At 40.9% G+C, this 17296-nt stretch overlaps 2 protein-coding genes across 2 annotated transcripts; one reads left to right on the forward strand and one right to left on the reverse strand.

Annotated features, from left to right (window-relative positions):
- Window positions 1-3771: 3771 nt before the first annotated feature.
- Window positions 3772-5280, reverse strand: kcnk15 (potassium channel, subfamily K, member 15; the record flags this gene model as incomplete). Its single annotated transcript, XM_079226236.1, has 2 exons — window positions 4992-5280; window positions 3772-4781 (listed from the first exon to the last, which is right to left on the reverse strand). The coding sequence occupies exons 1-2, from the start codon at window positions 5272-5274 to the stop codon at window positions 3772-3774; spliced, it is 1293 nt and encodes a 430-aa protein (XP_079082362.1). The 5' UTR covers window positions 5275-5280.
- A 6101-nt stretch (window positions 5281-11381) lies between these two features.
- On the forward strand, window positions 11382-16672 carry ogfr (opioid growth factor receptor; the record flags this gene model as incomplete). Its single annotated transcript, XM_079225995.1, has 7 exons — window positions 11382-11510; window positions 12068-12133; window positions 12224-12305; window positions 12400-12478; window positions 13409-13475; window positions 14032-14180; window positions 14277-16672. 7 exons carry the CDS (start codon window positions 11382-11384, stop codon window positions 15367-15369), a joined length of 1665 nt encoding a protein of 554 aa, XP_079082121.1. The 3' UTR covers window positions 15370-16672.
- Window positions 16673-17296: the final 624 nt, after the last annotated feature.

Genomic DNA, 17296 nt, shown 5'->3' on the forward strand with positions numbered 1-17296 from the left:
ATGATAATATCATCCTTTTCTACCCCAAACCTCATCCATCCAAATGAGCCTAACAAGGGAACTGGCCCTCCATAGTACACCGTGCTGTTTAAGCCTATATCTTATATATCTTAAGCCGTATATCTTATACAAGTGTTGGCCATCTCTGCTGTGATCCATCAATGTAAACTAATTGTGTCCTGGTTTTCTGCCAATAATTTCTTTGTACGCCACTCAGGCAGTTCGCTTGATAACTGGTTCCCGGAAAATGAATATTTGAATCGATGAATATAGTACAAACAATGGAGCATAATTTGTATTAGAAATGATAGTTACAAATGTTGATTTGACAGATATTGATTATCTAATGAGATTATGGCAACAAGGCCAATAGGAAAAGGATCTGTGGATAATGTAAGTATAAAGTACAGCAGTGCACCCAGAGGAATCTGTATTTTCCTTTAACTTTTGATTTCACACAGTGGTACATGATAGTTAAGAGGATGTGAGTCCTTGACCAGCAATACGATGATGTTTCATACTTGGATACTGTGTGTCAGAGGAAGAGTTACATTTAGATGTCTTTCTACTAGGGCTGGTTGGATCAATACCTCCAGTATCGATACTAAGCCTCGTTTCTGGTATCGATAGGAGAGTTGCTCTGATCAATACCAAAGACGTGGATGAGGCTCATGCTAGATCACGTTCTGTGTGAACACTCAGTGCGTGTCTTCTCTGCTGCTGATGAACACAAGCATGCATTGAGAGATCACACCTTTTGTTTTCCGAGAGTTCATACAGTAAACATGTGTCATCCTTTTGTCACCCTTAAAAATGTAAATAGACACAATGAAGTCATCAACAGACCGTAGTCAAACAGGATTGCTTAATGTGTTCAGAAATAGGCTATAATGATGCACTCACCTTATTAAATATGACAGTAATGATACTTTTGCAGAACCATATGACAGTATAATGGTACTTTTGCAGGATCCATATCTTTTTTCATATTTATCTTGCTTGTACACACTGTATATTGTGTGTGTATAAGTACAAAGAGCAAAGTGAAACCGGAGTCAAATTCCATGTATGTGCAAACTTACATGGCCATTATAGCTGATTCTGAACCAGATTTTGCTTTGGTCTTCATAACCTCTGCATCAATATGATGCTACACATATTATAAAACCCCTTGAGGCAAATTTGTGGTTTGTTGGTTGTATAAAAAGTGCTATTACTAAACTTGCTTCTTCCACACATGTGAGATAGTTTAGTATTGACCTGGACTAGAGATCGACAGGCCCTGGACTGACATCACAAGGTCCAGGTTTCCACTTTTATGGACCCTTAGTTCCTACAACTCAATGTGCTCAAAAGGGGTTGCACGCAAAAAACACAATTTCCATGAACATAATAAAATAGCATGGTTGCTATAATGCAAGTGTCAGAATGAAATGCTGTGTGGACATATACTGTCCTCTAGTGGTGAGATGTTGCACATGAATCTTTGTGACTTTCCTTTCCTCAAACTTCCCCAAAGAGAGTAGTCACCTGTAGAGGGCCCTCTTGTCAAAGTTATTGTATCTTAAATCTCTTTTTTTTTGGTCTCCGTCATAAATCATACAGAATGGTGAACATCTTCCATATTTGAAAGTGGACACCACTTTGAAATACGTGTTGCACACGATGGTTCAGAATTAGAGCACGTGATGTGACAATGTAAGGAAGAAAAGGAGACATTTCTGTCCACGCAACCAGAGCAGATGGCGTTTCATAACCAATCACCATTTCAGATTCTATTGCCCAATCAGTTTCACATTTATATGTAAAGTAGCTTACTATTCCAGCAGATCAACAGATGGCTTGCAGTGTATGCTTGGGGACACTTATGTAAAGTCTTCACGATTTGTGTTCCTCATTTCAAACCCAAAACAGATTTGAAAGATAGCGATTGGAGGCAATGTGCAGACGTTAAGACACATGATGTGATTTCATCTTGCGACGGTAGCAAAGGTGCCATGTTTACCGACTTGAAATATTGGGTGCAGCGCTCGAAAAAGGTAGCCGGTTTCTTAATTTTGTAATTTCTCAAAATTAAAAAAGCTCAAACAGACAGGACTACTTGCGATATAAAAGTACTCCCTCATGAGTAAAAGTCTGCATTGAAAATGACACTTAAGGTCCATAAGTGTTAATAACAACACAATGCACTCAAAGCTAAGGTTTGTAATCTTAAAAAAAACAGCAAACTTAAAATGATCCAAACTGGGAAAACCTTTTTTTCAATGAAATTAGCTCAGATTTTTAAGGAAGTAGAAGTTCATATAACACATGAAATATTTAGTAAGGTGCAAGTATCTCAAAAGAACAATACTTGAGTAAATACTTAATTCAATATTTACATAATGCTATGTTAAAATAAGCTGAAGCTTTAGTTGAAAGTAGTGTGAAGCAGGTCTTAACTATGTATTAAAGTATTCTATGGAAACAAGAGCTATCTGTAACCTGGATGTCTAAAAACATTCACTGAGACTGAGTTATCGTCTAAAAACATTCACAGTTATCTGTTTGTGTGAGCACTTTATGTTGTACTTAAGTTAACATCTTATTGCACTGTTGTTGATGATTGTCTCGTCTAACGTCTAACGTCTAATGTTATGCACCTTCCGGCAAGAAAAAATCTTTGTTTGTGGCGAATAAATGGTTCTGATTCTGATTTAACCAGATTTTGACCATTTCAACCTCCACATCTCAAAGTCTCTTGACGTGCAAATCATATATTGCTTACTGGGTTTACCTTAAACTGTAAATCAGTTATTCAATATATTACCATCACTACGAAGAGCATAACTCGCCCCATTGTTTCCTCTGTACCCCACTTCCTGTTCAAATAGAACAAAGCAAGACGAATTCAAACAAAGAAATGAACCTCATTCAAGTGGGTTGTTCAATCATTCAGCAAACGTTGAATAAAATAAAAGCCCTCACACATGTAATGGTCCTTTCCCCTGGTTTAATAAAACAATACTGAAAGAAGACTCACATCGAATCGGACTACAAACTATATGTCTACATGGAAATAACACCTCCCTGGCTGGGAAGTGACCATTTTTTCCAGGATTTTGGGAAGTTTATTTGTAACCTGCTACATATCTGTTGTGTGCTACATCCATTACATTATAATCAGCCACGTGACAATAATCTCTTTATATCAGAGTGCAGTAATGCTGAACAATGCATGGAAAAGTTATTCCGACTCCCCCATTATAAGTAATAAAAGGATTTATTAAATTCACTGAGCTAAGAAGCCACATATCTCCTGTGCTTGGTGAAAGTTATTTAAGGCTTTTTATATATAAAATTAAGCTAACATCTTCTAGCTAGGGCATGAAAAGTGTTGGATTTTGTCGGAAGCAGGAGCCGAGTCCACTGAGGGTCATTCACGTACCTTCACTGAACAGTTATACAGTCATTAATAAGCACTATATCCAAAATACTTTACAAAGCCCAACTGTACATAGCACTGGTGCGTCCACATCGTGTGCTATACATTCTTTTGAGCATGCAGGTTCGCTTTCATGCGAGGAACACAGCATCACGAACATAAATAATGTCATGGTAAATAAAAGAGGATAAGAAATCTCATCCTTGCGTAACAAATAAATTGATCTTAACAACTGATAACTTATTCATTTAACAGAATCAGTGTCTTCTGACATGCACAAGGTGCAACACAAAATGCAGTGTCATTAAAAATGCTGTTTACGTTCCGTGCAACCACTCTAGTGCTCTTCATACCGACTTTCTCCTTGAACGAGGGAACTCCCGGAAGCTATGCCCAGGTGAAAGCGTGCTTCCTGGGGAAGAGAGTCCAGTGTTGTCCCTGGAGCCCAGTGAGCAGCCGTCGATCCTATAGGAGACTGAGTTATCGTAAACAGAATTTACATGGCAGTCGTGGTGCTCACCGGGAGACATAAGAGGACTCTCGCAAATCCCCAAACGGTAGCACACGCAGGAGCAGAGGGAGCTGAGGCTCGACTCCGGCCGGCGTCTGCCTGCCTTGATCTGAAGATGCAGCCTGTGTCTGCAGGGGCTTCTCTGCCTCTCCGGGTCCTCCGCCGGGGAAGCGATGAGGTTGGTGCAGCTGGTTCCTTCCTCCATCGGAAGGAAGAGCGTGCTGTGGCTGCGACTGTGCACGGCGTTGCTCCGGTTCCTCTCCCTGCGGCTGCCTCTGCTCTGTTCCCCGACTGCTCGGAGGCTGTGGGCCCCATCCAGAAGGCCTCGGCCCCTCTTCAGCGACGCCCTCTCCTGAGCGTCCCGCCGCTCATCCTCTGTGTTCATGGTGAGGAAGCGGAGCACCACCAAGTTCAGGAAGGCCCCGATGACGGTGAGCCCCACCAGGATGTACATGAAGCTGAACGCCACGTAGGGCGTTTTCTCCTGGAGGTCCTCCTTTTTCTGCAGGGCCACGAAGTCCCCGAAGCCAATGGTGGTGAGCGTGATGAAGCAGTAGTAGTAAGCGTGGAAGAAGCTCCATCCCTCAAAGTGGGAGAAGGCTGCAGCCCCGACGCACAGTGTCCCAATGCAGGACAGGAAGCCCACCAGGACCATGTTCTCCATGGACACCTCGGTGCGTCGGCAGCCCAGGCACTGCTTCACTTTGTGTAGGAGATAGCGGACAAAGGTGTTCATCCTTTCTCCCAGGCTCTGGAACATCACCAAAGTGAGAGGAATTCCCAGTACGGCGTAGAACATGCAGAAGACCTTTCCGGCATCGGTGCCTGGTGCGGCATGACCATAACCTTAATGCAGAGGGATGGAAATGAGAATAATACAACGCACACTGTGGCAACGCTTGGATGGAGGAACACATTTCTTTAGTTCAGATTTAGTCTGCAAAGCAAGCATGACATGTTGCATTAATTTAGAGGGATATAAATACTCCACTGTAAAGCAACAGAGTCAAACATGACCCCTCTGTGTCTAAAGATAGAAGCATGACATCAACTTACCAATGGTGGTGATGACTGTTATGGCAAAGTAAAAAGAGCCAGCAAATTTCCATTGTCTCCCGGCGCGAAGGGGCTCCGCTTGCAGCACCACTCGTTCAATCTCGCGGTAGTCGTGCTCGGAGAAGCGGTACTTCTTCTTCATCTCGTTGCGCTTCTGCTCCAAGATGCGCCGGCGGGAGCTCTCCGACTCGGACTCCAGCGCGTCAAACACCGCGGCGCCGACCAGCAAGTAGGAGAACATGCAGAGGATGAGCGACAGGGTCCGGACGTTTTGCTTCTTCATCCTCGGCGTCGGAGTGGAAGTCGGCGGCTGATATATATTTATATGTGTATAGGCGCCCAGTTACAGGTGGTGGTGGTTTTCTTCTGTTCCCTCAGCGCAGTCTCCACATTGGTGTTGCTGCCCGTTGCGTGAGACGCGGCGTGCAGGGAAATAAAAACCGGGAAAATCTGTGCTGCCAGGTTCAGATGTCTTGTTTATGTATAAAAAAAAAAATGACGACGCTCTCAACACAGTCATCAGCAAGTGGCCTCAGCTTGCCTCTTCGCATGCGCAAAGCAGTCCCAAATAATTCAAAATAAATTAAAAAAAGATGTGTGAAAATGTATGAATAAGACGTGTGTGCGCGCGTGTGTGTGTGTGTGTGTGTGTGTTTGCAGCAATGTTCGCTCTCATCCCAGCTGTGTGCAACAAGTGAAGTGCAGACTCAACCTAGTAGATACTAACGGGAGGAGGGGGTTCAGCACCATGGACAGCAACCAGCGGGATCCCACGTTTGAACTGGCCTTGAAACTGCGCATCTAAAGGGGGAGACAGGAAGAGAGACACGGACAACCAGGGCGTCACGAGGCTTTACAACGCCATCCTAAAGTGTTTAAGTTCTTGGGGATGAAGATCGAGGAACTAATGCTCCAGAAAGGTGATGGAAACTAATTAAACTTGCTTTGTTGGTGTTTATTTGAAGCACAAAAACATAATCAAACAATCCTCCAGTTCAGGAAAGGACAGGTTTTAGTTGAGACTGTTTGATAAGTAATGTAATGATGTCATCTCGTGTGAATTATCATCCTTTTGCAGCCTCAGAATAATACACAATAATTATATTAATTATAATAATAAAGTAATTGTCAAGTGGAAAATCAAGACAAAATCAAGGAGTGGACATTTTGTATGAAATGGAAAAAAGAAAAAGAAAAAAGACTAATACAAGGATATAAATATACGTACATTTATATATATACATATAAGCCAATATTTAAAAAAACAATCAATAAAAGTGTGTTTTTTTCATAAGCAATTAAAAAAAGATGCTGATTTTGTGATTGTCAAAGCAAAATAGATGCATTATTACAAATAATATTAGCATTTACTGTTCTGTCTCCTTGAATCTTGACTTCAATGTTGATCATTTTGAAAACATGTCGATGACTCCACGTTCACCTGTGTGTGTGTGTGTGTGTGTGTGTGTGTGTGTGTGTGTGTGTGTGTGTGTGTGTGTGTGTGTGTGTGTGTGTGCGTGCGTGCGTGCACGCATGTGTGTCTGCACATTACTGAACTGATGCATATCCAGGTATACAGTTGTTAAATAAACGACGCCGCTACACGAGATGCTTCTGGAAACCGTACTGTAGGTGATGCCGGTTGCCATGGTTACTCATACCAGAAAACACAGACTCTAACCGTCAGTGAGGCCGGAGCTAAAACGTTCAGCCGCAATGATCCGGAGGCAATCGATCGGTGAATTTTCATGTCGCAACGTCAAGTGTCATCATCCAGGATGGATTTTCTAGTCCAAGGTGGAAGGAAAGAACAGAAACGCCACACACACACACACACACACACACACACACACACACACACACACACACACACACACACACACACACACACACGTGTTGTTGTACGAGATATTAAAAAACCCGTAATATGAGCCTCCCCCCTTGTGCCACAGCAGGTATCAGAGGCACCGGCGGCGTACTTACAGGTGGATCACTTTGTGTTCTTTTGTTCCTCTAAAACAGAGCAACCTGCTCTCAGCGGCCCTGTTTCTGTGTTAAGTGGCTAAATCAGCGCGCTTGCATCCCTGTCGTGATTCAAACCAGCTCTCCGTAAAGCAATTACATCTCCGCTGATAAGAGAGGAAACCTGAAGCGCCCACCAGCCACCAGCCACCCATCAATCTACGCAGCGTGTGTTCACATCCGCTTCAAAGCCCGAGGACCTGGAACAAAGTGAGCAGGCCCATCAATCCCCATCAGGTCTGCAGCTTCAGGACCAGTATTTAGAGTCCAAGAGATGCTTCATTGATTTTGTTTTTGCTTTCTCTCTCTCTCTCTCCCTCTCTCTCTCTCTCTCTTTCTCTCTCTCTCTCTCTCTCTCCGTGCTCTGCTTTCTCAATTACATTTCATTATCACACACACATATTAACATGTCGTCTAGGAGCAATGGAAACAAATGAAGTGAATTATGGAAATGCATTCCAGTGTCCACGTTCTACCTCATAATGCCTCATTTAAAAAAGAAAAACATGAATATTATTGCTTTTACTCTGTTATTACTCTGTATTATGATAATATAATATATAAAATTCTCATCTTTCTCAGGGTTGCTGATTGACAGCTGGTAAATTAGTAGAAACTTTCCCTTGGGAGGATTTGTATATATTTGTTATTGTTGTTGTTTTTTAGCTCAAACCAAAAACTATATTTAGCCGTTTCTCAGTGATCATTGCATCTCATCTCGAAAATAATTTCAGTTTATTAACCAAAGTAACAATTATGAGTCACCAAAATGCCGATCATTGTTCTTCCTCCTCTTGTGATTAATGAACAGCAGGAGTGTGAATATTAAGGAACCTTTTTTTGATTGCACATCACATAATAAATGTTTTAAAAAGGAAACTGGATTCATAAGACATGAGCAAGAACGTTTTGGAGAATGTTTACAGAAGTGGTCTAACTTTTAATGGTTTGGGCACCTGCAGGCTAAGAACAAATAGACTTGGCCAGTAAAATAATTGGGAAAGAGCCAAAAGAACTGGGATGTGTGACGCATGTGAAATAAAAACCCTGACCAATTGTATCCTGTTCATCCTCTTCTTTAAGAATTCATAAAACTAACTGCCCTCTGGAAAACGTCACATCAGATCCGCCGCAGCAACCATAAACATTCACAAAAAGTCTCTCATATTAAATGCCATAACTTTGCCATGCTCTCCGGGTTCGTCATTGTTGTCAGTACTGTGCATGTTGTGCCATTTATTGTATGTATGGGGATTTATGACTTATTGATTTATCATCATTTATGTTTTAACTGACCGGTCGAAGGCAAATTCCCACATTTGTCAACAATAAAGAGTAGTATTAATATGTATCTTTTTCCATTTTTAATCTCACGCCACAGTCAACAAAATGCATTTGTTCACTTTTCCTCTCATGAGATCGAAAAAGATTGACTCAGTGTCTCTGGTGATGCTCAGAATATGCAGATGGTATAAAACTTTTTTTTTAAAGTTACATATGGCATCATGTGGAGAACAGATGACCTTTTGCCTCACAGCACATTTCTCCCATCTGCCAATTCTGCAGGAGGGAAAATGCAAATCTGGAAGAATCGTGGAAGAGGGTTTATAGAAATGAAGCACCAAACATTTAGAATTGAAAGGTCTTTAGCAGGGAACAGCAGCTGTGCTCTGAGAAGGACATTTGAAGGGGCAATAAATGAGTGTAAGAGGAAGCAGCTTGAACCGAGAGAGGTGGAGACAGACCGGGACAAGAGGACGAGGTCCTGCAGAGGAGACATGGACAGTGGTGAATTTAACCTCAAGGGCTTTAATCTGGACGAAGATAATGATGACTGACTTTATCATTTAGGTCAGGACACATTTGAATTTGTGTGTCGGAGAGAATGAGATTATGTGCTGAATCCTAATCAAATACAAGAATAAAAGATCATGTGAATTTCTACATGTATATGTTTCATTCAAAAATATATCTAATTACCATGGTATCTCTTTACTATTAAATAATGATGTAAACAATGAGCATTTATGCAGAGAGTTTTCGAACATTTGGATACATTGATACTCAACATGAAATAAAAAGTATGCATATACACACATTTATACATATATACACACAAACGTGCATACATGCACACACATATATATGCATATATGCTTTTATTAAAGATACGGTGGGATACGGTGACTTCTTGCATTAAATGTAATACATCTAATTAAATGGATGCATATTAAAATAATCTAAATTCAATCTGAAATTAAATGGCCGGTAATTTAAATGTATTTTTTGGACCTCTAAAAGGAGTTCCAGCATGTTACAGCTTGTGATGCTGCAGTGACTTAACGTCTACATCGTTGATCTCTTCAGAAAACTACTAATCTTGCTTCGGTTAAATAAACCAGTTGGCAACTAGATCGTACTTTACACACAAATCCAGCCATGATTTACAAATAGCTGGAGCAACCCCCCAATCCTGGTGTGCAGGATACCCCCAGATGACCCTGGACTCCACCCATCCGGCTCCTGCAGCAATACACTACAGGAAGGGAGGGAGGTAGTGCACGAGTCTTAACGTCACCAAGTTATTGCCAAATCTTAGAGAGACACAGCCAGACTCAGTTTAATTATAATCCCTTTGTATATTAACAAATCTCTCCATCTGTATTAAACTATCTGAGAACAAGGCAACGGGGAATCCATTTTATGAAGCAGAAGCATTAAATAGGAACAGCTTTTGCTGGATGCCTGCAGGGCCCGCCGGTTTCCACAGTAACTAAAAGACCGAAAATAGAAACCCACACCAGCGACCATTCAAAATTGAATCCCCCTGTGATAATAAACGGTTCTATTTATATCTTCTAATGGTGAAATACTTCCTCGTATAAATGCATCAGTCCAATTACCGTCGGAGGATGGACATCACGGTCAAATTAGATGTTTACACCCCCGAGTCCTTTGTGCTGCTGTTCCTTAAAGAATGCAAACTGAACCCAACTAAAGATGCAGAACAGAGAGAGAGAAAGAGAGAGAGAGAGAGAGAGAGAGAGAGAGAGAGAGAGAGAGAGAGAGAGAGAGAGAGAGAGAGAGAGAAATTAATCATAATGCTTTGGCAATATGGTCTTTTTTTGGAACGTTCATGGCAATAAAGCACATTGAATATACAGTAATTGAATTGGAGAGAGACCATATGAGTGAGTTGATGCAGTGTTAGATGCGACAAAGAGATCTGGAATGTAACCAACATTTACTTCAGTACTATATTTAAGTACAATTTCAAGGTACTTTACTTGAGTATTTCCATTTCATGCAACTTTATACTTCTAATCCACTACATCTCAGAAACATTTTTTTTTGTTTATTCCACTTGTCGCCTGTGTAAAAATATTACTATGGTGACCTTAAAAAATACAATGACTTCATTATATAATATTATATAATATATATATATTGAGCAGTCATTATTCTGGGGAAATGTAAGTTGTTGCACTGTTCCTAATTTTAACATTTTAAGTTATATTCAAAAATATATTCAAGAATGTAAAGCAATTAATATGTCTGAAAGCACTACTTGAAAGCAATCTAAATTCCAATCTTTTTGGAAATCGTTTATTTTTTTAGAATAGAAGTAGAAAAGTGAAGTGATGTGTACATATTTTAGAAAAAAAACACATGTTATAGAGTTTATATATTATAATGGTGGGGCTTACAATGTTTCTATATCATCAAAGGGGCGCTTGACAGAAAAAGTTTGGGAACCACTGCAATACAGCAAGTGTGCTGCCTTCCTGTTCTGTCGGAAACTCAGATTGTATTATATTAGAAAGCACACTAACAACTCAATTAAGTGCTAAATGACACCGGCTACCAGAGTGGGGCCTTTAACCCCCCCAAAAAAGAAATACACTGTTTCCTCAAGTGTTGTTGAACGCCACTATATGTAATAGCATATATAACTTCCTGTTTTACTGTATTTTAAACTGTAGCTAACTGGTGGTCCCGTGAAGCAGCAACTCAAAACTAGTTGTCGGATTATTTTTTTCTTAAACAGACAAAAGCCATGTTTAATTAAAGGCGACCTTCGTTTCCGATGTTAATAAGGCAACCCGCAAACGCCATTTGTGCCAAGTTATGCGAAGCCCGGTAATTACTACTCGGAGTGGGAGCACCTGAAGGCAGCATCGGCGCTGCAGACGCCGAACCGTGCCGCTGTCTGACGATGGTAGCCTGGAGAGACGGATGGTCAGGGCCGTCCTCGTCTAACCCGAACATGCAAGTGTAACGAGCTTCATGTCCGTCAATAGGCGCAAAACGCAGGTCACACGTGCATTTAACCTCAGCTGGTCACGTTGCGTGTTTATATTTTAAATCATGGAGGACGACTGCGTTTGTGAATACGACTCGACCTGGGACACGGAGAGTGATGGAGACGACCCGGCCGGAGAGAGCCAACCCCGCCGGTCATGTCAAGACAAAAACAAATCCGGCTGGAGTCTAAACGTACGCGCTTTTTTTCTGTTCGTTATCACTGGGCCGAACCACGACTTGCACGAACCACGTCACGGCGGAGGAATATGTTGACTTGTAATTCGGTTCCTTTTCCAGACGTTTGCTCGCGTTTTGTCGGGAATGCTAACGATAGCATGCTAGCTGGCCTAGCTAGTCTCTGGCGTTATGTCGCTTTTGAGGGGTTACAAGTCGCCGGCGTCACGTCGACATATTAATGTTACGCTGCGTACAGCGATTACTAGGCATTGTGTGTCATTTAAATCAGAATTAAATGGTTTAAATTAAGTGTTAACCCCATTTTTGCGGGAGTGGGAAATGGATTAGCTTGGCCTTTTTTTTATGTGTCAACTTGCAACGTTACAGTACAGCGTTATGTCAGCTTTCTGCTACACTGCATGTCGTGGTATCGTTAGTAAAGATGACACTACTTGTAGTTATTTCTACATTAGGATGCATCAATGATAAATTGTACTGTTGGCCATATTTCCAATTTGCGTAACGTTGAGACGTTGGCTGTAGGTTAATTTCACTTTCGCTTTTATTTGCAGTGGCATCACACGCCCAGAAACATGAGGGCAGCAAAGGACATGCAGAACTACAGGAGAGGCTATCCAGTAAGTCACAGCACCACCAAATACACCTTGTGTCAAATTATATATAGATATATATCAATATATAATGTGTTTTTTGTGTGTTTTTGACAGAATCTTACAGATGACGAGTGCTCAGAAGACAAAATGAACAATTTGCAGTTTTATCTAAATAGATTTCCCTCCGCTCCTGATGGTAACGTGTTAAGATATTCTTACAAGATGCTTATTAATGATCATTAAAAAAAAATCAGTCCAGTGACATGATGCTTTCTTTACGTCTGGTGCAGATATCTACGTTGAATCATTTCATAAGGAGTGGAAAAATGACTACAAGCGCCTGGAGAGAGTTCACTCGTACATTCAGTGGTATGTATTGTTGGCGCCTTGGTGTGTATGTTTTGGCCAGTGTCCTCTTAATCTAGCGAGCTTGCAGTCGGAAGCATGCAACACACTCTTAAAGTTACTGTGAGGAACTCTTAACGGGTGATGAAACCGTCTCAATTTAAAACCCAGTGAGTCGATATGACCTGCATAAATAAACGAGACCATAAGCGGGAGGATTGGCTAGTTTGATCGTTATTCTTAATGCTCGTCGGTGCCATTGGGTCAGCGTCTGTGCAAAATGAGGTGAAATCATGCAGGTTCACCAGAAATTACTTCAGCTCAGACTTCAACGGGGTCTCCGGCACCAACCGGGCTGACATCGATGCTTTGCCGGTCCTTTTTTAAAGGGAAAACCTCTAATTTTTCCTAATGGGTTAAATGGTTTTCTAATGGTCCTCGAAAAAAATACCACATTTGTCCACAGGGGCCCCCAAAATCTATGCAAATGAATTTTAACAGTAGTTAGCTAACTTTGTGCACCAGTAAGAAAGATTAGAAACGTACTGCTTTCAAAGAACCTTTAGTGATAGAATAGCACACATGTAGGTATTGGGAAAGCCTTTATCCAAATGAAAAGATCAAGGTCAAAGATCAAAACTGCCCACGCCATTACTGTTTTAAACAGCTTTAAGAAAAGAGGAGCTATGATGATACTAAATCCCAATTGTACTCAGAAAGATGTCATGGGAACACGGAGGCTTTGCTTTTTGATCCTTGAGTGTTGATTAGAAGGCTATATTTAGTAAAATCATAGGGCTTCAGAGTTGTACGTGGTGTTTGATGAAGCACTAAGAGTGTATTTTATTTTGGGGTTATTTTGATGTCATCTTCACTGAACGAGAGTATCGTTTTGTTAGATATTAATTGATTTTCTGTTGTTTTTTCCTCCTGTAAATCATTTTGCCTTTTAAGGTTGTTTCCACTGCGAGAGCCGGGGGTTAATTACATGGCTTCAGAACTCACCAAGAAAGAAATTGAGGTATGTGAACAACATGAAGCAGACCATTAATTCATTTTAACCATTTATGTTTTTGCCGCAAAGTCATATCTGGTGACTGCAAAGCCGAAATCAAATGTCATCCAGTGAGTTGAATGTGCGTTTCAGATGCTGTGACTAGAGATGTGTTGCTTCAGAGGATTATCAAAGCAAATGCTCAAAAAACTATTTAAACAGAGGTTGAAAGCTGCATAGCGTGTGAAATAATTTATTAGAAATATTGCATTGTATTATCTAAATTATTTAGCACTAGTTTTAGAAACAGATAACTGTTATCAAGGAAACACTACCATTTATTAACCTTATTTTAGAAAAGAAAGAAAAAGAAACATGCACTTTTATTAATCCCCTTGGGGAAATTCTTCTCTGCATTTGGTTTAGGAAAGCTGTTGCAAAACATTCAGCTCTTTTCATATGGACGAAACGTATTTTCCACTAATTTCATACATAACTTTACCAAAATTACCATGCTATTTCATAGAAGTTGTGCTACATTTAATGTGTTAATATTCTAATCTCCACTGTTTATGCTCATCAGGCCTTCAAGAAGAACGAGGACGCTAAAAAGAGACTAGTCGAGTCCTATGAGCTCATGTTGGGCTTCTACGGCATGCGTTTGGTCAACAAGGAGACGGGCGAAGTGAAACGAGCTGATAATTGGAAGGAGCGATTTGGAAACCTGGAGAGGTGGATATAAAAATAAAATAATGTCTCACACAAGCAGCATCTGTAAGTACATGTCTGTCTGTAATCTCAGCTTCAACCGTTTCATTTCATTCGCAGGAATATGCACAACAACCTGCGCATCACTCGCATCCTGAAGAGCCTGGGGGAGCTGGGCTTTGAGCACTACCAGGCCCCTTTTGTGCGCTTCTTTCTGGAGGAGACTCTAGTCAAGAAGACCCTCAGCAGCGTCAAACGCAGCGTGCTCGACTACTTCCTGTTTGCCGTCATGGACAAGCAGAAGCGGCAGGAGCTCGTGCGCTTCGCCTACCTTCATTTTGAGCCAAAGGACAAGTTTGTGTGGTGTCCCCGAAAGATTCAAAAACAACTCAGGAAGGCGGAGAAAAAGCCCGACTCCAACGGAGAGGGAAAAGATGACGCGTATTCACGGAGTAAAAGCAAAGATGGAGAGGCCGTTGCGCAACAAAAAGAGGACGGACTGGATAACGTTCCGAAGGCTCAGAAAGGAACCGACAAAGCAAGTAAAGACAAAAACAAACTGTCCGAGGCGTCGCCTGAGAAAAAAACAGAAGCGGGGTCTGTCGGAAATGGAAACGGAGAGTCTAATGAAATTTTGGAGAATGGAAATGACTCTGCAGATGAGGATGATGATGATGATGTTGATGATGAAATGGACCAGTCATCCAGTCCCAATTCTCTGATGGCAAAAAACGAGCCTTGTGCGGACGGCGAGGACACGTCGACCAGCGACTCGAAGGCCGCCGCCCAGGAACCAGACAGCATTATGCAAACGGATGTGGACGTAGACACGGAGAAACCGCCCAAGAAGAAGAGGGAAGACGACGAAGACGACAAGGAGCCGCAGAGCAACGGCTCTGCCGGGGACGCCGCTGGTGGGCAGACGGAGGAGAAAGCCGCCGCTGAGAAAGCCGCCGGTCAAACGAGCCCCTCGGCGCAAACGCCCCCAAAGACGTCAAAACATTCGCCCTCTCTTTCTTCTGGAAGAGAGGAAAAAATCCCACGGACTGATTTTAATCAAGTGCCAGATAAAAAGGAAGAGGAAGAAACGTCAAAGGCAAACGGGTCGGGGACGAGCACCGACGAAGCCCAACAGACAAATGGGAAGGAAGAGGAGGACGTTGATATGGAATCAAACCCCTCGAGCTCAGACCAAAATGTGAAGACTTCATGAATAAACTGGACGACAGAAGAAAATACACTAATTTGAGCTTGATTGAAACGTAATATAGGGACAGAGTATGACTTAAAAAGACTTGCTGGGCCTTATTTCTACTATGTTTGTTGTTTAGATATCAATTATTTCCACTTTGGGCGAGTATGGGTTCGATGCTTAATGTGGGACAGGATGTACGTTTCCACACATCAGACAATTAAAGGAGAAGTCTGCTGATGTTCTATATTTTTGTTATTGTCAAAAAGTCCCATGAAAAAGTTCAAAACCGACAGCGGTCTAGTTAGTTGCTTTCTGGCTTCCTTATTCGGTTTGTGACGCTCAGCTCCGAGCCCATGGGTTCTTATTGAAGACATGAATCCTCTAATGTTGAAGACAAAGTTGTTGTTTTTTGAAAGTCTAAATAACTTCATAGGAGGGAACTACTTTGTTGGTCAAATGTTACTCAAACGGGAGTAAGAAGTGTTTTTGTTGGACTTCCTGTCGGGGTTTTGCGAGTATTTCCAGCAGCATGTGTGTGATTGCCTGAAAATGAACTCCAGTATCTGATTATATTATTTATCTTTATATTATTCAGATGAAGGGGCATGTTGGCCATTGATAGACAAATTATACTTTTTAAGTTTCATACATTTGTTGTTTGTCTTTTCATGGGATTTGTTGACCCCAAAAAAAAACAGAATATCAACACTTTCTTTTTTTAAGTACCGTAGTTGTGATATTTAATACCCCGAAAAGCGCTATTATTAATGTAAATCCAGAAAATGATGAGTATTTTTAACACCATAATACTTTCAGAATTTAATAATTGTTTTGCACTGAAAAATAATTAATTGGAAGAGCTTCTCTTTTTCTTTATTTTGGGCTGTTTTTGTGTGAGTAAAGAATAATCTGTACTGGTCTGTGTTTCTGCTGGACCCCGCTGTTCAAATAGATTTAAGACTGAATGTCACTTAAGTTATATTTCAATAATGTTGCACAATCTGTATGTTCTCATGAAGACTTGGGAAGAAGACTTTTCAAACAACTGAAAGCCTTGCCAAAAGAAATGTGATAAGACTGGTTGATTGTACTTTATGTATGTCTTCTTGGCAGAACTGATAAAGCTTTGGCTATGATTTAAAGTCCATTGTATGTTAATTTGACATAAGTAAATGAAAATGTACGAGCCTGGGTGAGTATCTTGATGCATCTTATTATATTTGCACTTACATTTCACTATTAATTATTAAAGTTATGATATTTACTTAATGAAATGGGAATTACTTTACAAAAGTGCTGGATTGTTTATATATGATTTTGTCCCCTCAACTGGCTGTTGACAAAGCAGAATAAAGTTCTATTATTTTTTTTGAAACATTTATGATATTAATCTGTGAAGCCCCGTTATAGTCAAGTAAATATAGTAATTCTCAGAATTCAGATTCAACTTTATTGTCATTGCAAAGAGACAACGAGTGCAAAAGAAAGCAGTAAAAGTGCAGTGCAATGTGCTGGATAAAAGCAATGTAGACAATATGAACAGCATTGAATAACACTGTGGTAGATGTCAGTTTATGCTCCTATTGCTGAGACTATTATTACTAAACGCAGCAGCATAACGTCAGAAATATCTTCTTTTTTAACCCCAGCAAACAGACCTAGCTCCAGGGAAGTTGCATGACTCAACAGAGGGAAGAAGAAAGATGTTGAATTTAGAGATATTGACGCAACACGATGTGTTCAGGTCTTCGGTTTAGTTCGGAGTCCAGTGTGAGGAAAGACAATAAAAGAGCTCGTTCTTTGTCGCGTTGTTCATGAGCATCTATCTATAGATCCACCCTGAGTTTGATTTAATGTCAACTATTCCTCTTTTATTGTTTTTTGTGGTAAAGGTATTTGAATTTGTGCCACATAGTATGATGATGGTATGGAGTAACGTTCAGAC

The sequence above is a fragment of the Taurulus bubalis genome (assembly GCF_910589615.1).
Source record: "Taurulus bubalis genome assembly, chromosome: 11".
In the NCBI taxonomy this organism is placed as follows: domain Eukaryota; kingdom Metazoa; phylum Chordata; class Actinopteri; order Perciformes; family Cottidae; genus Taurulus; species Taurulus bubalis.